Source organism: Miscanthus floridulus, chromosome 7 (genome assembly GCF_019320115.1).
Source record: "Miscanthus floridulus cultivar M001 chromosome 7, ASM1932011v1, whole genome shotgun sequence".
Lineage (NCBI taxonomy): Eukaryota > Viridiplantae > Streptophyta > Magnoliopsida > Poales > Poaceae > Miscanthus > Miscanthus floridulus.
In genome coordinates this window covers 64,996,197-65,024,007 of record NC_089586.1, presented here as the reverse complement: position 1 = coordinate 65,024,007, position 27,811 = coordinate 64,996,197, and the positions used below count along the sequence as shown (strand labels likewise).

Genomic DNA, 27,811 nt, shown 5'->3' with positions numbered 1-27,811 from the left:
GTCACTGCTACGTTTACGCTGAGCCCAAGACCTAGGCGTCAAAATCTATGGTGCTAAGATGTGTAAGTTCGACGCCACCAACGATCATGCAGAGCTAAGGGTCCAGATTTTAAAAGCCTCCGAAGACGTATTTATAAAAAATTTTCAAAAAAAAAGGCTAAAAAAAATCGGCTGCGCGCATCCCTAGCGTGGCGCACGTACGTCGCAGCCGAGCCGCTGGGGAGTTGGGCCCCCCGCTCGAACCGAGCCAAAAAGAACCCCACCACACCAGTGCTACCACCACCGGGAACTCCCCGCGCCGGCCCCATCCCGTCCCGTGCTCCCCTCCCCTCCTCTCTCCTATCGTCCACCTCCTCGTCGTCTTCCTCGCCACCTCCGCACCTTCCGGCCTCCGCCCCCGGCCTCTCCACTCCCACCCCCGTGGAAACTCTAATCCCCTCTTGGCCCAGGGGGCCTATGACGGCGATTCGCCGCGCGCAAGGAGGGAGCGTATTCGCGACCGCGCCACCGCTGCCGCCGTCCTAGGGCACGTCGAGCCCTGCCACCCCATCGACGGGCCCACCCCACAACATCCGCCATGTTCGAGGGCCACGTATGATCTCTCACCCTTCTTCCATGTTTTCCCATTCCTTCAGCACCTTCGGTCGTGACCATTTCTGATGCGCGCGATGGACGACGGGCCGCGTGATCGATTAGTGGACCGATGTGTTGGTTTAGTCGTGGCGCTGTTCGTTCCGGTTTTGTGAATCTGTGTGCTGAGCATGTTTCGTATTTGGGGACGGTTTGGAGGGGTAGAATTCAGTGCGTTGATGATTGACCCTTGGTTGTTTGCGTTATGATCTTCCCTTGAGGAAGAATTGCATGTTGATTTATGGAGGAGCCTCTAAAGGGGCAAGTTGTGGACTTGTGGTGCTTTCGTATATGTTTGTTCACAGTTTTATAGTTTGACTGAATTCCAACTATTGAGGAAGGTGTTGACTTCGGTTGAGCAAAATGTCATTACATTTGGCCTATGATCATGTAAGTAGCTCATGACACTAGAACATTGTCTGTGATAGTTGCATATGGTGATCTGGCAGCAATGTGAAAGTTCATAGCTGCAGTGTGTCTTTTTTTTAATAAAAAAATTGAAATCTCCTAGCCCCTGTTACCTCCAGACAATATGCACTTGCTGCTCTTTAAGTTTGGATGTTCTTCTGTCGTGATCACATCTTATTCTCAATAGTGAATGCAGTTTTGAGCATCCACACTATTATGGTTAGAGCTATGTTCTGTGCCATCCTACTGCACTGCTTGGGATTTCATTGTGTCTTTTCTTTTGCGTCATTATGTAAGAAACAATCATCCTAGTAAATTGTGCAGTCGTGAGTAATTTCTGAGGTTTTATAGTTACTTTGCTCATTCATGGTAACAGACATGTACCGCTTAAATGGTGAATCATGTCATACATTTTTTTCACCATCCTTAATTTCATGTCGAATTTCTAATTTTTTGCTTTTTTTGAGTCACTTCATCATTCATCATTTGTGTTATTTTCTGAGCCATGACATAATTGTAACCTTTTACTATAGGTGCTGTATCTGCTACGCAAATATTTGGGTGAATATGTTGAAGGGCTTTCTGTTGAAGCTCTCAGAATAAGTGTATGGAAAGGTATATTTCTTTCATATAATAATAATGCCCTTTTTCTATTGCTTAACCATCATCTCTTTGCAATCAGATTCCGATTATTTCATGTTGTTATATATGCTTTCTGTTCTGCTGTGGTTTGATCAAGCACGTTCTATCCTTACTCTAAACAAAAAGATCAAATCTCAGCTTTATTGTATTGTTTATTTGATACTAAATTGAAGTTAGATGAAGTGGAACAAGTAAAACTTGATCTTTGCTGTATGAAGTGGGATCAGTGTTATAAAGCTTGACGGTTCCGTGTATACACAGGAACAATCTTAGGGTGTGTTTGGTTGAGCTGTGGCTGTGGGAAAAAGCTGCTGTGGGCTGTGAGCTGTGGGAAAGCTGCTGTGGGCTGTGAGCTGTAGAAAAGCCGAAAGCTGTTTGGTTAAACAAGTATAAAATATACCTTCTATCTTTATCTCTCTTGAAACAACTATGGAAGAGCTTTTTATTCCACCAATTTCAAAAAGCAGAAAGCCAAAAGCCAAAAGCAGGGTCAAACCAGCTTTCAAAAATGTACTACGAAAAAGCAGCTGCTTCTGAAAAAGCAGCCTCCAAAAGTAGCCCCTTTGGTTGGGCTTTTGGCTTTTGGGGCCAAAAGCCAAAGCCAAAAGCCCAACCAAACACAAAAGCCAAAGCCAAAAGCCCAACCAAACACACCCTTATTCTTGTCCTCGAGGATTGCCTCCTACCTTTTGCTCATGTACATCCCTTGCTTGGCTCTAAGCCGAGTCATATAATGGATGCTTAGGCCTGATCTGGCCATTCAGTGTCCCTGTCACTCTTGCATGTACGCTCATGGATCCTGTTTCTAAAGATGAAATACCCAATGATGTTCTATCTCCATCTTGCTTTTTTTAACCATAATTTTGAGCAATCAGCCAATCACCAACATGTTCCCCCCCTAACATTTAGGGTAAATTTGCTGTAGGACATCTTTCAATGTTGGTATTTGCTGATAAACACTACTCAATGTTGTCCTAGGGCACTCTTCAATTGTGGCAATTAGCTCTTGGACACTGGCCATTAAAATAGTATTTTCAAGAAGTGGATGAGAGAGAGAAGTTGAAAGTGACCATTATGCCCCTAACTATTATATCACAACCCTTAATAGATATGTAAAAAAGTTCATAACTTTTGTATATGAAGTCGGATGAAGACAAACTTTGTATCAAAATTGTAGAGCTCACTCAGATCTACAACTTTGTAGTTGGCAAGTTTTTTGTATTTAGTGCCAAAAATTCTTTTTAAATTCTTGATTTTGAAATTCAAAATTTAGAATTTTCAAACGACCACGAATGATGATATGGTCCATACAAAGTTGCAGTTATCAACGATCTATAACTTTCTAGTTGATAAATTTTTTATCTGAAAGTCATTTAGAGTCCTAAATAATCGTTTTGTTTTCTTAGATTTCGAAATTCAAAATTTAGAAATTTCAAATGGCTTAGATCGTGTCAACGTTCGAAGTCGTAAAAATTCTAAATTCTAAATTATGAATTTTGAAATCTAAGAAAACAAAACGAAGATTTAGAATCAAAATCTAAGAAAACAAAATGAATATTTAGAACTCTATAAATGACTTCAGATAAAAAAATTATCAACTGCATAATTATACTACAACTTTGTATAGACCACATCTGAGGTTGTTCGAAAATTCTAAATTTTGAATCTCAAAATCTAGGAATTTTAAATTTAAAAGAATTTTTTTTAGTTTTAGCACTGTAAATAATTTCAAATAAAAACCTAACTACAAAGTTGTAGATCATATTGAGCTCTACAATTTTGATATAAAGTTTATCTTTATCCGACTTCATGTAAAAGTTATGAATCTTGTTAGATAATAACAATTGAGGGTTGTGGTATAATAGTCATGCACATAATGGTCAACTTTATTTTCTCACTCTCATCCACTCCTAGAAATTATCATTTTAACAGCCATAGTGTCGAAGAGTCAATTGTTATGATTGAAGAGTGTCCTCTAGCAAAGACAACATTGTGCATGGTTGATTTGGAAGCACAGGAATGCCTGCGTCTTTGAGGGTGCCAGTCCCAACATGAATGACCTGTTGCGTGCCTTTAGCGATGAACACCACTTGTGGTGTCTTGCAGGTGCACGGAAGCTTGATGCCTTGGGTCCAGCTCTAGCGACAGGGTAGGTAGGCGGTTAGAGTGTTGGTTAGGTCTCAACCAGAGTGTGTTTTTATTGGTTAGAAAAACTTTGTTTCAGGACCCTCCTACGGCTCGGTCCGGAGTAGGGGGTATAATTGTACGGGACCGTTTTTTCCTCTCTAAATACAATGATACGCAGCTCTCCTACGCATTCGAGAAAAAAAAAGTAATGTCCATCAGCAAACATAGTTTTTAAGGCGGTAAGGCGAGGCATGGCGACCCACCCCCTTCCAGACGCCTAGGCGAGTAAGGCGCGCGGCGAGGCGACGCCATACACATACTATAACCTACTATGGAGCAGCACTAACATACCTTGTTGCTGTCAATCCTAGAGCCCATGTACCAGCAATCCTAAAGGCAGAGCATATCCAAGGAGAAGAGCATAGGCCTACAGTGGAGAGCGGGAGCGGAAGAGTTACCTGTGTGCCGCGAGCTTGCGATGTCGGGCCAGACGGGGACACAGATCGATGGAGCGGAGGGAGGAAGAATCAATTGAAGGCACGAATCGACAGAGAACCGTACGGAAGCACCAATCGGAGCCACAAATCGATGGAGAATCGGAAGGAGGAACGAATCGGTGGGGTGAATCGGCGGCGGCGGCGGAGGAAGCGCAAATCGATGGAGCAGGAGCAGCTGGACAGAGGCAGCGCGCCACCACTGTGTATTCCAGGTGCTGCGCCGGCCACCCTCTTCCCATTTCCCTCTTTCCCTACCACCCTCGCCCTTTCCCCTCTCTCAATTGACGTGCTGGCCTGGGGTCATGGCCCCGCAGGGGGTGTAGGCTCGCGATTTCCCTGCGCGCGGAACTCCCCTCGACTTCCCGCGCGCTGAAACCCTGCTCCTTTTCCCGCCTGCGCGCTGCTCCTGCGCTGCGCCATCCAAGATTCCGCGCCTGCGACGCCCGCCCAGCGCAAAAGGGACGCCAAATCGCGCCTAGGCGACGACTGTGGACGCCATATCCCTCAAGGTTGTGGCGACCCCGACGCCTAGGTTTGAAAATCGCCTGGACGCCAAGGCGACGACTTAAAAACTATGCCAGCAAATACCAACATTGAACGATGCCCTGACAATTTCAGCAGTTAACATCACTGCTCATGTAGATGTCCTACAGCAAATTTACCCTAACATTTACCACTTGAAAATTTCAGCAGTTAACAGTACTGCTCATTGTAGATTTTGCATTTTGTAATTTGTGTACTACTTAATTACCTGGTTTTCGGCTTCAGAAAATAATTACCCCGCTTTCATTTTCCTCTGTAAAGGTGATGTTGTTCTAAAAGACTTAAAACTTAAGGCTGAAGCCCTGAATTCTCTCCGACTTCCAGTGACAGTGAAAGCTGGGTTTGTTGGCACCATAACATTAAAGGTACATTTCTTATTGTACCATATATGATTGTTTCTGTTTTCAGTTTTGTTGTTGCATTCCTACGTCACAGTATCTAACATTGTTTAAACAGTTGCTTACTAAAGCTGTTATCATGTAGCTTGTTTCTGAGTTGCATTGTGAAAAGGGTAGTTTACTTCTTTCAGCATGCCAATATATTATCAAGAGGAACACTACTATCATATTCTTCATTAGATGTATGCACAAGGTCAATCTGGATTAGAATCACTTAAATATGCATTCCTCTAATATGCATACCACCAGCAGTCACCATTTATCTTATTTTATCCCATTGTCAGCAGTTCAGCACTTGTTGTTGTTGGCCTTTGTAGTCAAGTTTTGTTTATGGATTTTAAATGCTAATATTTGATCTCTGATAGGTCCCATGGAAGAGCCTTGGTAAAGAACCAGTTATTGTCCTTATTGATCGTCTCTTTGTTCTTGCTCATCCTGCTCCTGATGGACAGACTCTCAAGGTATTTATTTATTATTAGTATTTTAGATCGAAGTGGAAACAATATTTCTATGAATGACACTCTTTCTTCTGGTTGCTGATCATATTTTTGTATCTGACCTTTCCTTTTCAATTTCAGGAAGAAGATAGAGAAAAACTTTTTGAAGCCAAGCTTCAGCAGATTGAGGTTTGCTTTCCTGCTATCTTATCGTTGCTTATTCTTTTCTTTGACAGTCATGAGTCAAGTTTTTGATCCTATTATGATGTGAACAAGCCAATTCAAAATGACTTCGCATTTGGCCTTGTATTACTTTGAGTTGTTTTATGCGTAAGTAGGCACTTGTACTCGACATTTTTCATGTTCCGTGGTATTTTCTTTTTAGCAGTGTGCATTCTATTAAGATTGCTTTGAGTTAGCATAGGGTTGAGATACTCTTAATAAAATAATCTTTTTTTTTGAGGGATACCTTAGCACTATGTGATTGTACTGGATCAATCTACTCCATTTACTCCAGCTTTCCTTCTGTTCCATCTGAACTCGTTGATTCCCTGTTTGCCAGCAAACTAACTTCAGCTCCACTTTTATGGCCTTATCATTGAGCTAGCTTTCTCCTTTGGTTATGACCTGCTGAAGATAATCAGCGATGTGGTGATTCTTTTTCCCAGCAGTTTTATAGTCTCCTGTTGAGTTATGGTTTAATGGGGTGAAGTGGTGGCGTAGCTGCATTTCTGTCTGCTGTTATTTTTTTAGCTTTTCTCAGTTCTGGTTGACCTGTTGTCAGATTATCTATCTTTTTCTGACAAATTGTATGCACACAGCTTTAAGGCCTTTTGCCTTTGTTCTGCAGGCTGCAGAGGCAGCAACTGTTGAAGCAACAAGTAGGAACTCAAGAGGAGGACCTGTATGGTTCTTATCCTATTCTCTGAATGCTTTGTGTTTTTGCGCTTCTTTGTTACTCCCTCTGTTACATCTATAAGTCGTTTTAGTTTTGTCCTAAGTCAAACTTATCTAACATTGGCCAAGTTTATGCAAAAAGTATATATTAACTACAATACCAAATAAATGCACTATCAAGACATATTTCATGGTGGATTTAATGAAACTAATTTGATTTTGTTGATGTTCTTGCTTTTTTCTATAAACTTGGCCAAAGTTGGGGAATTCTGACTTAAAAAATCCTAAAACGACTTACATTGGAATGGAGGCAGTTTTTTTGTCCTAATTTTCTTTTTTGAACCGGAAATACAGCAGGGGGACTTGTCCTAATTTTCTTAGTGAGCCATATTCAATCAATGGGTGCCTATATAAGATAAAAAGAACTTATCAAAGAACATTCTCCTATGAATTTTAGATACCAAAGCTTTACTCTTCTTTCTCTCAACCAAAACATTGCATACAATGCACGGTCATGATCATGGCTTGACAATTATTTATTTGGATCTAGTTTATGAGCGACTAAGCTGGAGCCTGGAGCTCCTTAAGCAGAGAGATACATCAGCATGAATAGATAAACATTTGACACCAATAGCCATTTATAACTTTATGTGGCTATGAAGGTTTGGATTCTCTTGAAGCATGTTGATCCTTGGTGGGACGTGTAATTGTTTGCAAAGTGGTTGGCTTCATAATTTTTTCTAATTAGAAAGTGAGGGTGGTAAACCTCCACACTAAAATATAGTTTCATTTCTAACCACACAACATTATGTTTTGTAAATTGTGAATTTAAAAATCTCAACTGGGTGTATTAGTTTATCATAGATTCTATTCCATATCAACTGTGTTACCCTATATAATTGTTCATGTTATTCCCGGCATGTTTTAGGTACCAGGTGGAAATTCATGGTTATACAATTTGATATCTACAATTATTGGTAATCTTAAAGTCACCATCAGTAATGTACACATCAGATATGATGATTCTGTCAGGTTTGTTAAATCACTCGCATATCTGTTTTAATTTCTCTCTTTTCCTGTATTCATTTTGTAACATTTTCTTTGATTTTTCCCTAGCAATTCTGGGCACCCATTCGCGTCTGGTTTCACATTATCAAAACTTGCAGCCGTTACGGTGGATGAGGATGGTAATGAAACATTTGATGCAGGTGTAGCCCTAGATAAGCTGCGGAAGGTTAGAACATATTCATGTTTTGTTATTATTACCCATTGATGTCAGAAGCATCACTTCTTTTTTGGGTATTGTCTATTGACGGGATTTGACATCGAAATCCATGTCTGTCCCCTAGCTACATAGCATAGAAGTAGTTATGGAACTAGTAATCAGTATCCCATCTGCTCGACATTGGTACGTTTTATAGTATCTACTCCCTACGTTTTATACTGAACATAATGACAATGCAAGTTGATCTCTATGGTGACTGAAATTCTTCTATACATCCTTGTATACTTCTATTCAAATTATGTATCGCTCTGGTGAATGTTGGAACAAGATCTAGTTGGTTTTCACTATCATTTGGTTTTATGCTCCTGAACCATTTGCTTTGTTTTTTCCCTGGATGGTTTGTTACTGCAATACATGAGGCTAACAAGCGGTACTATTATTTTCTTAGGTTGTTTTGACTTTTGACATACTGTATCACAGCATTGATCAATTTTGATTATAAGTTGTAACATTCCTCTTTGATGATCTGCTTTTGTTTTATTATTGTTATAATCCAGATGATTATTCTGTTATGTTAACTATTTTTCATTCTTGTTGTTGTCATTGTTTAGTCTGTTGAACTGCATAGGCTGGCCATCTACCATGACTCGGGCAGTAATCCTTGGAAGCTTGATAAAAAATGGGAAGCTCTCAATCCTACTGAATGGAGTGAGGTTATTCTCCTGTCAGTCACAGCACCTTTGTTTTTGTACCTGTTTGGTACTTATTCTTGGATGATCTGTAACAGATATTTCAAGATGGCATTGATGATCGCTCTGGAAATTCCATCTGGGCAGTAAACCGGAACTACCTGGTCTCGCCTATAAATGGAACCCTTAAATATAAACGACTTGGGAAGAATGAAAGAGGGGATCCAGATACCCCATTGGAGAAAGCCTCACTTGTCCTCAGTGATGTTTCTTTAACTGTAACTGAGGTACCCCATTGCTCTACTTCTTTAGTAGGTTCAGTTATTGTGTTCACACACACTTACTTCTCTTTGCAATTCTATATGCCAGGCACAGTATTATGATGGCATCAAACTGTTGGAAACATTTTCGAGGTTTAGAACACGTGTTGATGTGTCTCATTTACGGCCTGTTGTACCAGTAAAGGAGGATCGTCGTGCTTGGTGGCGTTATGCTGTGCTGGCTGGTCTGCGACAAAAGAAACTATGGTAATACTTACTCCCTCCATTCCAAATTATAAAGTCATTGCAACTTTCTTGCAGAGTCAAAGCATCTCAAGTTTGACAAAATTATAGAGAGAATTACAAAGATTTATGACACCAAATACGTATACTATGAAAATATAATTAATGAAGAATCTAATGATACTTATTTGGTGTCATAAATGTTATTATTTTATTATATAAATTTGGTCAAACTTGAGATGTTTTGACTCTCCAAGAAAGTTGGAATGACTTATAATTTGGGATGGAGGGAGTATCTTTCTTAATTCTGTCTTATTTTTTCATTGTTATGAGGAATGGTTAATCTTGACTTTCGTAACCCTTTGTGGGCCCTCGATCTCCCTGCACAGGTGAGCAGCTTGCTCACCAACACACTCACAAACTCACACGGCTAGAGGTTGAAGAAGGGGTGAGAACAGAGAGCACACAGCACAGCGCGAGCACAACACTGAACTCTGAAACTTTGCTGCTCTGAACTGATTTGGTTCATTGCTATGGTGTAGTATATATACAACTACTAGTACCTCTACCAGGTACACTAAGGTGTGGTGAGTACACTAACTACCTACTCTAAGGTATACTAGTACTACATGGCTGATGTAAGCCCACCTCTAAGTCATGGCTGAAGTAAGCCACTACAAGGTTGGCCTATTGCCATACCTCTACATGTACTAGAGAAGGACAGCAAGAGTTGACCAAAATTGCCAACACCTGCTGCGCAGGAACAGAGAGGGAGAGCAGTAGATTACAATTCACACCCTTTTTAATGATGATTTTCTCCATCTTCATATTGTCTGTTCTATCACAAGAGAATGTACAATGAGCGTATCATGTTTCAAGCAGTATCCTTATCAGCCTCAGCATCTTGTTGCTGCTACCTTGCTAACCCTCTTTGTGTTACGAGTCCCTAGCAGCTTTGCTGAGTCAGCTCTAGACCCAGATGAGCAATCTTTAGACTTATTTGAGTCAGCTGTAGGCATTTTATGTTGGGTGTACTGATTTTGATGCTACACTGAGCCAGTTGTTGTCCTTCTTGGGCCCTTGACTGTAGGGCCTCTTTTCGCATGATGCGTTTCAGCTCGCATTGCTGATGATGCTTTTGTTCATAAGATTATGGATTAAGCTACATGGTTTGCTCATTATGCGACTCCTTCCGCTCCATAGTTTACTGTTGTGGACGTATCTATGTTTCCATGGATCGTTGATATGAATTTATTTTCCTACTTGATGATTGTGTAAGATCGTCAGCCCAGATCTCTCTTTTGTCCTGGTAGAGTTCCTAGTACTCCAATTGTTTGAAATTCCTCCTTCCATTCTATACTACTATATTCTTTCACCTCCCTAGGGTCCTATGCCACCTTCGCACAATACCACCTGGCACCACCATTTCGAGTTAGACCTAGTTAGCAGCCAGAATAGACATGGATTCATGGCTTAAGGTGTGAGCTTCTGTGTTGTATGTGTATTTGCTTTGCGGATAATTCTTTGCTGGACTATGAATGCTCTTCCTAGTTTCTTAAAGCAGAAGCTGAGAGAAAAACTTAAGTAGGCAAAAGAGGAAAACAAACCACATATGAGCAGGTTGAATGGTTGCTCAGTCCCATGTCACGACACTAGAGGTGGCTTGTTTAGTTTTTTCCCATTGGTGTCCGCAGTTCTGGATGACTTCCCGATTAGGATAGGACTACATCAAGGGTCAGCTTTGAGCCCTTATTTGTTTGCTTTAGTGATGGATGAGGTCACAAGGGACATACAAGGGGACATCTCTTGGTGTATGCTTTTCGCGGACGATGTAGTGCTAGTTGATGAAAGCCGGACAGGAGTGAACCAGAAACTGGAGTTATGGCGGGAGACTTTGGAGTTCAAAGGTTTTAGACTCAGTAGAACTAAAACTGAGTATATGAGATGTGACTTCGGCACTACTACTCGGGAGGAGGAAGATGTTAGTTTGGAAGGTCAAGTAGTGCCTAGGAAGGATACCTTTCGATATTTAGGATCAATGCTACAGAGGGACGGGGATATTGATGAAGATGTTAGCCATAGAATCAAAGCAGGGTGGATGAAGTGGCGGCAAGCGTCTGGTGTCCTATGTGACAAAAGGGTACCACAGAAGCTAAAAGGCAAGTTTTATAGGACGGCGATTAGACCTGCTATGTTGTATGATGCAGAATGTTGGCCTACGAAAAGACGACATGTTCAACAGCTAAGTGTCGCGGAAATGCGTATGTTGCGTTGGATTTGCGGTCATACAAGAAGGGATCGAGTTCGGAACGATGATATACGTGAGAGATTAGGGGTAGCGCCAATTGAAGAAAAGCTTGTCCAACACCGGTTGAGATGGTTTGAACATGTGCAACGGAGACCTCCAGATGCACCGGTGCGTAGCGGAATCCTAAGTCAGAATAGTAACGTGAAGAGAGGCAGAGGAAGACCGAAGTTGACTTGGGTAGAGGCAATAAAAGGAGACTTGAAAGGATGGAATATACCCAAAGACTTAGCCTTAGATATGAGTGCTTGGAAGACAGCTATTCACGTGCCTGAACCTTGATTGCTCTGATGGGTTTCAACTTTAGCCTACCCCAACTTGTTTGGGACTTAAAGGCTTTGTTGTTGTTGTTGTTGTTGTTGTGTCCGCAGTTCTGGCAGGTCACCGTCAGTTCCCACCCTCCCCCCAACCGCGGGACAAGCCGTGGCTCTCCATCATCGGTGGTCACCAAGCTGATCGCCTCCCCCTCCACTGCTGTTGGGAAATGAAGGTGTGCTGGGTCATCCCCGCTAGTGGATGACTCCAAGATGCTGGTCACCACCCTCTACCCCACTTGGTTGTCGGCTCGCTGGTTGCCTCCAACTCTGCCACCGCGGGAACTAGTAATAACCCTCCCCCATCGGTTGTTGCCCTCAACACCTTTGCAAGTAAGACTGTGCAGGGAGGTGAGGTGGTCTCCTTGAGCTATGCAGCATGGATACGGATACACATAAGTCTTATCAGATCGTATATTCGAGGCTAGTAGTAAAACCACCTATTAGACGACTAATTGCGATTAGTCGTTGATCAGGGTCGATTAGTCGGTCCTAGTCGGCACGGGAGAGGTCGGTGCAGGTAGAGCTGCCGAGGCCCCAACAGGGGAGAGGCGGGCAGAGGTGGAGGCGCAGGTGGAGCTGTGGACGCTGGTGAGGGAGAGATAGGCAGAACTGCATGCAGCCGGGCATGGGTGGAGGTGGTGCCTGGGTGAAGGCAGGACCACATGAGCTGCAGGTGTCGGTGAGGGAGAGACGGGTGGGCCAGACAGGTGTGGGCGGAGGCGAAGGTGCGTCCGCACGGGCGGAGGTTGAGGCGGTTGAAGCGGGAGACTGAAAAAAAGTAGCACGCTGCGACTGCTGCTCCTCCACTCCTCTTCACTACATGCATATATAATATAAACCAAATGGGCTAGCTAAGGGTCGGGCAAATGCTTCCCACCATACAAATTTGTTGGGCTGGCTCAACTAGTCGTCCAGATGTCCTTATCGGACAACTAATCATGATTACTCATCCATTAGTTGGATGACTAGGTTTCTTGTCGAGGTAATCGTATCGTGGACCCTTATCGAGTCCTGTTGCGATAATGACGACTATTCACGACTAATTGCGATTAATCGTCGGATCTTTAAACACCAACGCGAATATGACAATTCTCCAAAAAAACCTAATATGCAGTCACACGGATACATTTTACTATTTTTTAAAAAATAAATAGATAACAATATACATATTGAAATTGTGAAAGTAGTTTGTAATAGCAATTGCTGGCCAAAGCAGGACCGGAAGCAACTCCAATTTGTCCGTTATCTAAGTCCACAAGACCAGGAACCAAATATGAATGATTGTATTAGTAAGGCTTGAGTAATCATTAATTGGTAGTTCAGTACATACATAATACTATGATGATAGTATGATTATACATTACCTTCTAGTTTTCAGGAGTAAAGGACAACTTAGGTTCTATTACAACACAACAGGTCTCAAATTTTCAAATACAGCAGTCTCAGATTTAGGAAATTAACAGAAGGCATTAAGGCTTGGATCAAGTTTCTTCTTCCTCATTTATTTCATTCTCATCCACAACATCAAGGCACAGATCATCCAAACCAAACGATGGCTTGCAATTCAGGCTCATCAAGAGAGAGGTCAACCACATATTTGGAGATGCCATCTATTGTGTACAGGCAAGGCATGGACAGCACTAATCAGGAAGGGGAAGTGGGGGAACAGGGAAAATCAAGCAACAAGAACTGCAGAAATAGAGTAGATCGAGAATGGGAAAGTCCGGAAGGGGATGAACTCACGTGAGGTCGATGGGTTCACGATGAATCACCAACAAACATTGTTGCTGGGGGCTTGTGGGGGGTGTTGGGAGAAGGATAAGGGGCGCACTCACTTGTTGCTGGGCTAGGCCGTATCCAATAGGCGCGATATGTATCGGCCCACATACTGAATGTTGAAACTGAGCACAAATTGGATACTCGAAGGATACGTATCGGTGGCTAGGTGGCCAGTTGGACCATGTTTTGGAGTACATTAGGTTGGGAGATGGCTTTTCAATTATAGTTGCATGTCTGGTATTACATACCTATGGGTTTATGGGTTCGCTAGAGCATAACCATACCCGTACCCACGAACCCAATGGGTATGGATTTTTGCCCATTAACACACGCATGGGTAAGTAAATTAGCCCTAACGGGGTAGAAACCCATTGGGTATGGATTTTTGCCCATTAACACTCCCATGGGTAAGGAAATTAGCCCTAACGGGGTAGAAACCCATTGGGTTTCGGGTCGCTGTTACCCATTGCCATCCGAGATAATTGGACTTCTGCCATCCCGCAAAAGGGATTCGCCAGATTGCCATTATCAAACTAGGTACCTTTGCTGAAATGCCATTCTTCTCATTTCTTCCAAAATTATGTCATTTTTTATTCCATCAACTTTTTCATTACCGTTTTGCCCCTGCCTCCAAAAACCTTATCCTTTGATCCCTTAGACGGCCAAGTCGTCGCTTGCGCATAGCAAATCCACACGTTTGCTTGCTTTCTCGAGCTGGCGATGTCATGGTGGATTTGTTGCACGAAATGGCGTCCAGACTCGAGAGCGGCAGCGACTGCAGCCCTGTAGGTCTAGTCTGTGGTCCGACTGTGATGCCGTCAGACTTGCTGCGCCCTGCAGACAGAACTCTGAACGGCAATTCAGCACTTAACTCGCTCAGCGCTGTCATCTAGTTGGGACGTTTCGGTGGATAAATCACAAACACGAATTTCAAAATGCAGAAGACGATTGAGTACACAAGAAAACTCGTACCTTTCAAGAATAATTTCTCAATTCTCTCAGCAACAGCATCACAAAGCATTTTGCATAATGTGACCGATGAAACTAAGGGTGTTACAGATAAAGATCAGGCTCTTCTTTCCTCAAGTGGCTGGAAATTCCTCAGTTCTCACACCACATATTGCTGCAAGGCAGGCACATTGAGAGGTAAATTCACAAGAAAAGATGCACCCTGCCGGAACAAAAAAAAATTGCGATAACACCATTTCACTTTGCCGGCGGCCCCGGCTACGTGCTGATCCGCTCCTTCTTGTACTTGACGAACAGCGCGGCGGCCGCGGCGATGTTGTTCGCCTTCAGGAACAGGATGGCCGGTTGCCCCCAATGCCAGCCCGCCGCGCCGCCGTCCCAACGCCAGCCCACCACGCCGCCTGTCCCAACGCTCGCCTGCCGCGCCGCCGCCGCTCACGCCAGCTCGCTGCGCCGCACGCGCACGACAGCCCACCGTCCCAACGGCCGCCCGCCACGCCGCACCCACACGCCAGGCCGCGCCACCGCCAACGCCAGACCGCAGCCACTGCTCCTGCACAGGCGGCCGCATGCCGGCGCCCTACCATCCTGCGCCTGCTGGTGTGCGTGCAGCGTGCGCGTGTGAGTGAGCAGGAAGAGAAGGAAGGGATAAGATTTTGAGTTTGGAGGCAGGGGCAAAACGGGAATGAAAAAGTTGATCGAATAAAACATGATATAATTTTGGAAGAAAATGAGAAGAATGGCATTTCAGCAAGGGTACCTAGTTTGATAATGGCCAATCTGGCGAATCCCTTTTGCGGGATGGCAAATGAGCGAAGCCCAAGTTTGATGATGGCAGTATCTCTTGCCATCCCTACTCGCGCGCCTGGCAATGCTAGCGAGCATGGTGAAGGAGGCAAGGAGCATGGGCCGGCGTGGTCTGGGCTTGGACAAGATTCACTTGTTGTGTTGCGCTTTTGACTCTGATTCAAAGCTCCATTTTTCTTTAAATGTTCACCAGCTCTGGATTCTGATTATCCAAGGCCATATATGTTCATGGAGGCCACTAAATCATAGAGCTAGGGCACCCAAATTCATTTTATTGGTGCTAGATTAAGTTCCTCCTGAATGGGATTGCTGAGCTAGTCTAAAATCGAGCCATGGAGAGATCAAATCTCACTAGAATCATAGCCTAAAATTGCATCAGTTGTTGAAAAATGTCACATGTATAAACGGATTGCTAACAAGAACACAGAAAAGGGATCAATTATTTTTCTCAGATTCTTCATTAATCTCATCTGGGCTCCCTCAACTGGTGAATCCCCAGCTCCTCCATGTCAAACACTCAAACTTCCTATCGGCGACCTTCTGCGAGATGCCATGAAACCTCGCGCACCTTATTCTCCACTCTCTTGTGGCCTTTAGCACTATCATCGCCCACACTTAAATCGTCTCCGCCGCTGCTTTTCTCACCTGGCACAGCTCCAGTCGCTACTAGCCACCGCTAGCCCTGCAAAACGAATCTTACGCCCACTGCCTTAGCTGTGTTTGCGCCAGCGATCGAGTAGTTGCAGCCATGGCCCGTCTCCTCTGCTATGTGTGGCTGACTCAGAATGGGTTACCCAATTACCCACAAGTAGAACCCAAACTGACCCAAAAAATTAATGGGTCGGCTCTAAATGGTACATACACTATTTTCTATTTTTGGGTATTGGGTAGTTGGGTCAAACCAACAAAAACTGCATCTCTAATCTTAATCCTTATTCTGCATGATTTGATCGATATATATGTTGAATATTGCGCAACTACTTAGTCAAACTATGCTTATCATTTCAAATGCTTGTTAGTGATGTTTATTTACCATTTTCTTTTCAGCTATTGGTTCTCATGGGAGAGAACTAGGCGCCTCTGCCAGCTTCGACGCCGTTATGTTCAATTGTATGCCACCCTTTTGCAACAAGCACCAAAAGTTGATATTTCTGAAATTCGAGAGATAGAGAAAATTCTAGACATGAAGGTCATAATACTTTGGAGGTGCGTTACTGCAATATGTCCTAGGGTTGCATTGTTTTCTTTTGTCTTTATTTGGGTGCTCTTCATCTTTTATTGTATTTTTCCATACTTCCAGGTTGCTGGCTCATGCTAAGGTTGAAACAGTGAAATCAAAGGAGACGCTACATAGAAAAGGGGCCCCAAAGAAAAGATGGTGGCCTTTTGGATGGTTCGTAAACTTATTGATCACAATCACAAACGATGCTAATTTTTTTATGAAGTCCTAATTTCTAGGTACTGGATATTATTAAAAACTAGAATCAATATTGCATTTGTTAATTGGTTGGATGATAATTTCACAAGCCAAAAGTTTGTTGATTGGAGGATACTGATATGCTTTAAATTGAATTTACTTTATCAAATGAATGAACTTTTCAGAGTTCCATTTATGCTTCTTTCTATCCTACCTAAGTCCCTTTCTTTCTTTGGTTGAAGGAACACGACTGGTTTACCTTCTGAAGAAGCTACACACCCAGAACCACAGTTAGATGAAGAGGAGCAACTGACTAAAGAAGAGTGGCAGGCTATTAATAAGCTGTTGAGTTACCAACCAGATGAAGATCTGTCTTTCCCCCTCGAGAAGGTTTCCCCAAATGCGATTCGATTTATGATGGATGTATCCATTGGCCAGGCTGGTGCAAGGATCATCAATATTGATGGAACTGAGGTTTTATGTGGTAGATTTGAGCAGCTTCAGGTTGCCACTAAGTTGTATCCCAAGAGCACAAGCTGTGATGTAACTTTGAAATATTGTGGTCTATCTTCTCCAGAAGGTTCTCTTGCTCAGGTAAGTGAATATGATGGATTTATTAATTTATGGATTTGAAGTTGTATGCCACTCTGTTTTGATCTGAAATATGCTGGTCCATATGAGCCATCTTTTTCTGTACTACAATATGAAAACCACAAGTTAGTATGCTCAGGCTAACCTTATCCATGTGATAAGCTGCATTTAACAGACCATGTTGGTCTTGTTTCCTGCCTTCCTCATCCCTCAAACAATTAATAACACTAATACCACCAATGTTTCCCTAATTGCAATCATGTCACCTAATGAAAAATCTTCATTGCTTGTTCATGGATGTAATTTTAAAACATGACTATCAGTTTGTTTGATGGGAAAACCAGAGCTGGTAATACTGTTTCACAATTGGAGCATTGAGTAACTAGACCATTCTAATATGGGAAATTGTAGTTGAACCAGTTAGTTTCTAATAAAGGGCGTACCCAGTGCAGAGAGCTCCCGCTCTGTGCGGGGTCTGGGGGAAGGGTGTCAGTGGCAAGCCTTACCCTCGCTTGTGCAATGCGAGGAGACCGCGACTCGAACCCTGAACCTTCCGGTCACAGGTGGTAAGACTCTACCGCTTGCACCAGGCCCGCCCTTCAGTTAGTTTCTAATAAACCATTTAAAAAGAGCCAGGGCCTGAAACCATCGAAACCAAAATTATTATATTTTTTATGAAAATGAGTTACTATGCCCCCCATATTGAGGTTCCAGGGTCCAAACCAATCCATGTTACCATTCTACTGGTGGTGGTTGTGTTAGATGCAAGGGATCGTTTGATTCATGGCCACCTTTACCACGATTAACCTTAAGCACATGCAGCTTACTAGATCATTTGTGGCAGCCAAAATGGTTGCCATGACTGTATGTCATTTATATGGTGCATGGAAAATGTTAGTTTGCATGCCATTCTATATTTTTCTTTGGGCTTTCATTTTTTTATCAGTAACTCCTTTTTGGTCCTTATTTTGCAGAGTGTCGTCAGTGAGGGGAAGAGTAATGCTCTTGATATTAGTTTTGTGCGAGCACCAATTGGTATGGACCTTGATTGGCAGCTCATGGCAAAGATATCACCATGCCATGTTACGGTACTTATCTAAGCTTGCGTGTTTCTAGTACTTTATTATGTGGAGGCAATTGCATGTTTCTTATTTTTTCAATTCTTTGAGTTGGTTTATTCTTGAAGGTTATTGTTTTAATCTCCCCACCAACGTTTTCTGTTGACAATATCAATTATTTTGTATTCTTTAATCTTTATTCTAGTTTAGTGCCAGTAGTTGCCACCAGAAAATATCTATTGAGAAAAAAATCAAGCATTTTTATTTAAGTTTTATGGAATGCGAGAGAACACAGAGGTATCTCCCAAAAGCATTAGGTAATGGCCCTGCACTACTCCCTCCAGTCACATATAAGTATCATTTTGGACAGCAATGCAGAACACATGACACTGTTTTGTCAGTTAATTAATAGTATAACACATATGCAAAATATAGCAAAGCTATAATATTTTGAAACTGTTTTTGAAGATGATGAATCTAGCCAAGCTATTTTCATTTCTTTTGGGAGTATTCAAACTTTCAAAGAGATAAGAATTATCAAAGTTTAAACTTGTTAACTGAATACATCCTGTAACAACACTTATTGTGACTGGAGATCACTTTGCAAACGAATTAAAGTTTGGTGAATTTATGCCCTAAACTGGGAACACAACTCAAAATTCTCAATTCTAATGTTTACTGGGTTCGAGTCACGGTCTCCCCACATTGCACAGGCGAGGGTAAGGCTTGCCACTAACACCCTTCCCCAGACCCCGCACAGAGCGGGAGCTCTCTGCACTGGGTACACACTAATGTTTACTGGGTTGGATTGCAAGTAGAGGAAGAGATAGGAGCTGGAGAGGGAATTCTGAAACCTGGTCCAGTTCTTAAGCAACTATCTCAGCTTTCACTGCATATAGTCATACATATTTATTGTTGGTTTTTAGAACCGACCTTAGTAGTGGTGTTACTAGCAAAATTCAACTTGACTACTTCCTGTCAGGCTCAGACAGCAAGGAAATAAGACAGCCGACGTTGCCTACTTACTGACAAGAAAGGGAAACTGACCTATATGTCGCCTATTAGAGCATCTCCAAGAGTTCCTAATATTTTCTTCCCAAAACCATAGAGTTTTCTAACTCGCCAAAAAGTATTGGGAGGAATACATAAGATTATCTCCAACAGTTTCCAATAATTCACTCTTAAAATATAGAAGACAATTTTACATCAGGAATCCTATACTATTTCTAAATTATCCTAACCATTTTATACATTGTTTCTCTCTTGTACATTTTCATCAGGAACCCTTTCCTACTCTTTATTCTTTTCCCCGCCCTTCCACCTTTAGATTGGCCGAAGGATACGCACGTTTACGCGTGACCTGGAGTCCGCACATCTTTACGCGCAAAGGGTGATTTTTTCCCAAGTGCCAAAAGATTGGGAGGTGGGATTGGGAGTTGTTGGAGATGATTTTTTTCCTATCCTCCTAAAAATCCTGGATTGGGAGAGTGTTTTGGATACTCTTGGAGATGCTCTTAGTTTAATTACTACTGAGGGCCTGTATGGAATAGATTCTTGGCCGATTCTGGTAAACAAAAGCGGACTGAGGCCTCGAAACGGCCCTCGTACCCGTTTCCTTCCCCCGCTGATTCTCTTCACAACCCATTTACACATGTAAGGAGATTCTCTTCACAGCCCCCTGTCCGCAGCTTTTGCTCGTTGCTAGTCTGCTTTTTCTCCGGCTCCGCTACCTGACTGCTCCTTCCTCTCGTCCTTCGACTGATGCTGCTATACCTTCTTCGCCCTGCCGCTCCTCTTCCTCTCAGCGCTCCTCTATCCCACCGTGCCTCCATGCGCCACCGTCGTCTCGTCCTCCTTCGCTGCCGAGGTCCTCCCCACGGTCCTTCGTTGGCCCCGCCGCCTCCTCGCTCTGGCCCCTCGTCGCCTAAGCAAGGAGGCTGCAATGACCGAGATTTGGCAAGTGCAACTGAGGATCGGGCGAGGGGACACCAGCGGTGGCGGCGGCTGGGAGGCGTGGCTGCCTCGCCGTGCCTGAGCAAGAAGGCAGCAGCGCCTGCTACCGGTGAGGGGACGCCGCGCCTCCACGGTTTTTCTCCCCTAGAATCGGCATAATAGACAGTAAGCTTTTCATTCCCATGATTCTTATGAAACCTAGCTGTGGTAGAAAGCCAGCTTTGATTCGAAGCGAGGTTGAGAGAAGTTGGTCCAAACAGGGCCTAATACCAAATAGCTAAGCACAATACACAACTATTATACTAACGTTGTCCCACTAGTCCTTGTTTTTGAGGCTGATCTTGACCATTCCAATCCTTGCACTAAGCCCATGGAAACAAACTCACCCTAATGCCTTCGTTAGAATGTCTGTGATTGATGCTGACGGAATCAGCAAAGATGCTACCATTCTCTGAGTACTCACGGATGAATTGATACCAAATGTCGATATGCTTGCTTCATTCATGGAAGACCGATTCTTGCTTCATTCATGTATTATAACGAACGTGCGATAGCATCTCAAGATTTCTCATTTTTTTGTGCGCCTAGCAACAATAATGAAGTCTAGAAACAAGAAATCAAGAAAGTATCCAAACAATCCATGTACCTATTTATGTGTAGCTTATTATAACTTAGCCAATATGGAAACTTTCTTTGTTGTCATTTTTGTAAAGCTCACTTATTGGTCTTGTACTCATCATTAGGTTCTGAAGGAGAGTTATGAACGATTTATGGAGTTCATTAAGCGAAGCAACGCCGTTAGTCCAACAGTAACTATGGAAACAGCAACTGCTCTACAGGTACATTTATCTTTTTTTTTGGGGTCATATAACCCAAATATTTGGTATCTAGTTGAATTTATTCACATTCTATTTGTTGTCCATACTGAGCTGGAGCTTTAATAATTTATCTAATCTTCTGAACTGCAGTTGAAGTTGGAGCAGGTCACACGCAGGGCTCAGGAGCAGCTTCAGCTGGTGTTAGAGGAACAAAGCAGGTATATGTGCTTCTGGGTTCGAGTACTTTTACTCTAATCCATGACCTTTTGTTAAAGCAGGAAGTATGTGAATAACATTTGCATTTCATTCTTATCATAAGTGTCAATGTTTCATAGATGAATCTGTGATAAGTGTGGTTTTTGTCCTCCATGCCTGAATTTTTATTTTTTTTTAAATTTTTTTTGACTAGGTTCCTCATATTATTCAAGACTATTTTTCTTGCATCTGATATGTTTTCATGTCAACATTTCCTATTGTATGCTTCAATCCGTTGCCATTATGTGTTTGTTTTGGCTGTCACAGTTTGATGTTCTTTTTCTAGATTTGGACTTGATATTGATCTGGATGCACCAAAAGTTAGGATTCCCTTGACTGCTAATCAACCTTCGCTGGTCAATGAGTACTTTGTTCTTGATTTTGGCCATTTTACATTGCATACAAGAGTAAGTTCTTGGCCCTCGAGTATGTCATACTGTTGAGCTAGTTGTTACTAACTGTTTTTTCAACTACAGGATGGTAGGCATGATGAAGAAAGACAGAGTCTGTATTCAGGCTTTTATATTACTGGGAGGGATATGGCTGCTTTCCTTATTTGTGATTTAGCTCAGGACATATACTCAATACCTGAAAGTTTAGATCAAGATACCCTCCTTGGTCATACCTCTGATGATAATCAGTTCAGTTCTCTTCTTGATCGCTGTGGAATGTCAGTGATAATTGAGCAGGTAATTAAGGCGGCCCTTTTGCATTACATATTTTAACTGTTGAAATATATAAATCTATGAAGTTAGTTTTCTTACCAAATTACCTTTTTGGCTTAATGAAATATGGCAGCTATTATTGACTGATATTTATGAGCTCAACTTGTTAAACAGACTGGGTATTGTATTATTCAGCAATGCTGAACTGTTGTTTAGAACTGCTTGCTGCCTGATTCAACTGTTTTACTGGAATTTGTCAGCCTCTTATATTGTTTAGGCTTTACTAGTGCTCATCATGCTTTTCTTAGGATGGGTGTTTCCAACTTGTTTGCCAGCTTGACAAGAGCTACAAAGCTTATCCTTTTCAAACACAACATCTTTCAAGCCTTTAACTAAGTCATGCTTAATCAATCTATTCAATTGTTTCATTCCAACATGACCAAGCCTTCTATGCCATAACCAACCCATGCTAGACTTAGTGAACAAGCATGTAGACAATCTAGCTTCACTAGCATTGAAATCAACCAAGTATAGATTCTCATATCTAAAGCCTTTGAAGATCAAGTTAGAGCCATCTACACTTATGATCTCTACATCATCTATTCCAAATATGCATTTGAATCCAAGATTACACAATTGAGCTACGGATAGCAAATTGAAGTTCAAGCTCTCTACTAGCAATACATTGGATATACTCATGTCATTAGATATTGCAACCTTACCAAGCCCTTTGACTTTGCCTTTGCCATTGTCACCAAATGTGATACTTTCATAACCATCATTGCCATTGGTGTTGATTGAGTTGAACATTCTAGCATCACCGGTCATGTGTTGAGTGCACCCACTATTAAGAACCCAATGCCTTCCTCTGGCTTTGTAATTTACCTACAAAAGAAGATCAATTCTTTTTAGGTACCCAAACTTGCTTGGGTCCTTGAAGGTTAGTTACTAAGCTCTTTGGAACCCAAATGGCTTTCTTCTTTGAGCCCATCCATGGTTTGCCAATGAACTTAGCCTTTACACTATTTGTACCCTTAGTAAGCATATAGCATGAATCAAGCTTAATGAATGATACATTAGCATTTTTACTCTTGTTTTTGCATTCTTGCTTTTTGTGACCAACTTGCTTGCAACTAGTGTAAAACCGACCATTGTTCTTCACAAAACTAGTCTTGTGAGGAGCAAAGGCCGCCTTACCTTTCTTGGGGGTATAGCCCAATCCCTCTTTGTAGAGATAAGCTCTTTGGCTACTCAAGCACATAAGCACCACCATAAGCCTTAGCTAAGGTGTGAGTGAGCTTAGTGACCTCCTTCTTGAGGTTCTCATTCTCAACTACTAGTGAGGTGTCACAAGTGAGACCATCACTACTAGATGAGGTAGAAGTGGAAGTGCTACAAGAAGGGCTAGTAGGAGCAACAATGATAGGCATAGATAGTGATTCATCTATTATATCACAAGTTAAACCTACATTGCAAGTTTCAACATGCTTCCTTTTATTTTGCTCATCAAGCAAAGTGGAATGAGCCTTTTCAAGCTTTTTGTGAGCTTTGCCAAGCTTCTCATTGGCTTCCTCTAGCCTCTCATGAGATGCATTGAGCTCATCAAAGGCTTGCTTAAGGGCTTTTAGTTCCTTACGCAAGCTTTTGCATTCCCTTCTCTTGATATCAAAGTGTTCTCTAGCATCTTCTAGCATGTCAATTAATTCATCTTTAGTAGGTTTATCATCATCACTATCACTATCATTTTCATTTTCATGTTCATTATCATCAACATGTTCTTCATCACTTTCATCATCACAAGATTGTACCTTAGTGGCCTTAGCCATGAAGCATGATGAAGATTCGAAGAGAGAAGGCTTTTCATTGATGGTAATGCTTGCAAGAACCTTCTTCTTGGTGGTCTTGTGATCATCACTATCATCATCATCATCACTTGAGGAGTCATCACTATCCCAAGTGACTACATATGAACCACCCTTCTTCTTCTTGAAGGCCATCTTGTCCTTCTTCTCTTTCTTTTCCTTCTTGTCCTTCTTCTTGTTCTTCTTGTTGTCATCATCATTGTCATTATTGTATGGGCATTGAGTAACAAGATGATCTTTGCTTCCACACTTGAAGCACCTTCTTGACTCTTCTTTATTCTTGAATGAAGATTTCTTTCTTCTTGCACGATAGCCCTTCTTCACCATGAACTTGCCAAATAGAACCATCTTCTCATCATCATCATCATCCCATGAATCATCTTCTTCACTAGATGTTTCTTGCTTGGCTTTGCCCTTGGATGATGTGGCCTTGAATGACACGCTCTTCTTCTTGTCATCCTTCTTCTCATCTTTCTTCTCTTTCTCTTCTTCCTTCTCATCATCATCTCTATAAGTATCATCGGTCATTATATCTCCCAACACTTGGTTTGGTGTCATGGTGTCCAAACCACTCCTACTAGAATAGTGACCAATGTACCAAATCTTGAAGGTAAGCATCTTAAGAACTTATGGGAGAAGTCCTTGTCCTTCACCTCTTCTCCAAGTGCTTTGAGATCATTGATAAGCACTTGAAGCCTATGAAATATCTCTAGCACACTCTCATCCTCCTTCATCTTGAAGCTTGCAAACTTTTCTTTGAGGATATATGCCTTTGCACCCTTCACAGCTGGAGTACCCTCAAATGATTCTTCCAACTTCTTCCAAGCTTCATGTGCCATCTCAATATTCTTGATTTGCTCAAATGTTCTTTCATCAATTGCATCATGAATGGCACTTAGAGCAATATCATTATTTTGGAGAAGCACTTCTTCGGCGGCGGTGGGATTCTCTGGATCACTAATCTCAATTTTGGTTTCTACCACCTTCCACACCTTTCTATTGATTGACTTAATATGTGTGGTCATCTTTGACTTCCAATAAGGATAATTTGTGCCATCAAATTGGGGTGGCTTCTTGGTGTTGTTGATTTGAGCCATTTTAACATCGAAGGTTGTTAAGCCTTAAATAACGGTGACCTCAGCTCTGATACCACTTGAAAGGTCCTAATGGCTAGAGGGGGTGAATAGCCTAGTAAAAATTTCTACAACAACACTTAACAAAATAGTTAGACAATTATGAGGCGAAGCAAGTGTTGTGCTAGCCTACTCAAAATGCAAGCCACCTACCACAATTCTAGTTTAGATAGTGTCGATTCACACAAGGGGTATGACACTACCCTATGTTAGTGTGCTCTCAAAGGCTAATTAAAGAGCCACACCAACCAAGCAAGCAAGCTCTCACAATTAGTTACACTAAAGAGCTTGTCAACTAGTTTGCGATAATGTAAAGAGAGTGATCAAGATAGTTATACCGCCATGTACAGGAGTGAACCAATCAATCACAAAGATGAATAACAATGAAGACCAATCACCTTGGAATCAAAGGATGAACATAATTATTTTTACCGAGGTTCACTTGCTTGCCAGCAAGCTACTTCTCATTGTGGCGATTCACTCACTTGGAGGTTCACGCGCTAATTAGCTTCACACGCCAAACCCTCAATAGGATGCCACACAACCAACACAAGGTGAGGATCACACAAGCCATGAGCAATTCACTAGAGTACCTTTTGGCACTCCACCGGGGAAAGGTCAACAACCCCCCACAATCACCACGATCGGAGCCGGAGACAATCACCACCCTCCGCTCAACGATCCTTGCTGCTCCAAGCCATCTAGGTGGCGGCAACCACCAAGAGTAACAAGCGAAATCCATAGCGAAACACGAACATCAAGTGCCTCTAGATGCAAACACTCAAGCAATGCATTTAGATCACTCCCAATCTCACTATGATGATGAATCAATGATGGAGATGAGTGGGAGGACTTTGGCTAGGCTCACAAGATTGCTATGTCAATGAAAATGGCCAAAGATATGAGCCACAACAGGCCATGGGGCTTAAATAGAAGCCCCCATAAAATAGAGTCATTGTACTCCTTCACTGGGCACACTGCGCTCTGACCAGATGCACCGGTCCAATTGATCGGACCCTAGACTCAACGTCCGGTCCATTGATGGACGCAACGTGTCACCAGCTTCAAATGATGTTCGTCAGTTTTCAACGGCTATGAAGCTGACCGGATGCTTCGGCAAAACTGACCGGATGCTAGAGCCTCAGCGTCTGGTTGAGTACAGTAAGGGTCAAAAACCGGTTTACCTCGATCGGACGTGTCTGGTCCACCTCGACCGGACACAGCCCAGCGTCTGGTGGTAAACCCTAGCCTCTGTACCGCCAGTCAACATGACCGGACGCAGGTAGTCAGCGTCCGGTGCTTTTGGATCCAGCGTCCGATCACTTGACCGACGCTGGCATCTCCTCTGTTTTCACTTCTAACTTCTTCACCCTTGCTCCAATGTGCCAACCACTAAGTGTATCACTTTGTGCACATGTGTTAGCATATTTTCACAAATATTATCAAGGGTGTTAGCATTCCACTAGATCCTAAATGCACATGCAATGAGTTAGAGCATCTAGTGGCACTTTGATAACCACATTCCGATATGAGTTCCACTCCTCTTAATAGTACAGCTATCAAACCTAAATGTGATCACACTCTCTAAGTGTCTTGATCACCAAAACAAAATAGCTCCTATGAATTATACCTTTGCCTTGAGCTTTTTGTTTTTCGCTTTCTTCTTTTCAAGTCCAAGCACTTGATCATCACCATGGCATCACCATCATCATGTCATGATCTTCATTTGCTTCCCCACTTGGAATGTGCTACCTATCTCATGATCACTTGATAAACTAGGTTAGCACTTAGGGTTTCATCAATTCACCAAAACCAAACTAGAGCTTTCAACAAGTACGTTTTAATCTCAACCGTTCACCCAAGATCTAACGGCGCTAGTTCGTAGGCACAGAGGGATTGTTGGGGAAGATGACCCCCGCGGCCAACGCCCTGGCCGACGGCGATTCAACTCAGTGGCGGACACCAGGATGGGTATTCCGGCCATCCCAACCCATCTTGAACCCATGGATGTGATGTGCAGGACCTCGCGAACTCAACGGAGCGCAAAAACGAGGGCCGAGAACACGTCGACGCGGCTTCCTACGGTAGCGCCATTGTTGGCAGCACGAAAGCTCGTCGATACGATGCTCTAGCGCACTAACCGAGACAAGAAGGGGACGAGGAGGTTCAAAAGCTCACCACGAGTCGTTAGGAGGGGAGCATAGTGTCCGGGGAGTCTCCGAGGTGGGTCATTAATGGCTAGAGAGAGAGGGAGGTGCACGGGTGAGTGGAATCTGAGCAAACCACGACCAAAACCGAGAGATGGCGGTACCTACGGTCGCGGGGGAGTACGACAGAGCTCCAGGACACGTCGGTGTCGTCGAATCGGCACCAGAGCCACAGGGCTACGGCGGCAGTGGCGAGCTGAAGCGGCAGTCGGAGAAAAGAGAGAAGAAAGGGGGCCGAGCTCAGGTTTTATAGGCTAGACAGATGCGTAGTAGAAGGAAGGGGAGTGGGGTGGATTGGCCACTTACCATGAAGGAGCGTCGGCATGGTGGCTTTCCATTCAGGGCGTGCACCATCATCGGCGATGAAGGAAGGAAAGAAGCAGGGGAATGAAAAGGAAAGGGAGAGAGGCGGTGCTGACGTGCGGGACCCACGAGACAGTGAGGGAGAAGGGCGAAGCACGTGTGGGCAGGCGCTAAAGGCCGAGCACATGCAGGTGTGGGTGAAGGCATGTAGGGTAGGCCAATGGGTGACGCGGCGAAAGCTGAGGCAGGCCGGGCGCTGAGCTGGGCCGCGCAGTGCAGGCCAATGCGGGATGGGCCACGCATGGGAGGAAGGAGGGAAGGCAAGGAGGCTGCTAGGCCGGCCAGCAGGCCAGTAGGCCAAGTGGAGGAGGAAAAG

General features: G+C 43.1%; 1 protein-coding gene across 1 annotated transcript; it reads left to right on the top strand.

Annotated features, from left to right (window-relative positions):
• The first annotated feature begins 290 nt into the window (after positions 1-290).
• LOC136465589 (intermembrane lipid transfer protein VPS13-like) lies at positions 291-22,134 on the top strand. Its single transcript, XM_066464262.1, has 20 exons — positions 291-592; positions 1,572-1,653; positions 5,109-5,212; positions 5,611-5,706; positions 5,824-5,871; positions 6,533-6,586; positions 7,508-7,611; positions 7,696-7,813; positions 8,416-8,517; positions 8,592-8,780; positions 8,863-9,020; positions 16,221-16,379; positions 16,474-16,566; positions 16,833-17,184; positions 18,156-18,269; positions 20,936-21,031; positions 21,161-21,228; positions 21,552-21,672; positions 21,742-21,954; positions 22,105-22,134. Exons 1-20 carry the CDS (start codon positions 578-580, stop codon positions 22,132-22,134), a joined length of 2,316 nt encoding a protein of 771 aa, XP_066320359.1. The 5' UTR covers positions 291-577.
• Positions 22,135-27,811: the final 5,677 nt, after the last annotated feature.

What these genes read in the sequence shown, in the direction of transcription:
- LOC136465589 (XM_066464262.1), top strand. An exon ending in CCCTAGATAAGCTGCGGAAG is followed by an intron (nt 7,814 to 8,415) that starts GTTAGAACATAT and finishes GTCATTGTTTAG; the next exon opens with TCTGTTGAACTGCATAGGCT. An exon ending in CAGAAGGTTCTCTTGCTCAG is followed by an intron (nt 17,185 to 18,155) that starts GTAAGTGAATAT and finishes CTTATTTTGCAG; the next exon opens with AGTGTCGTCAGTGAGGGGAA.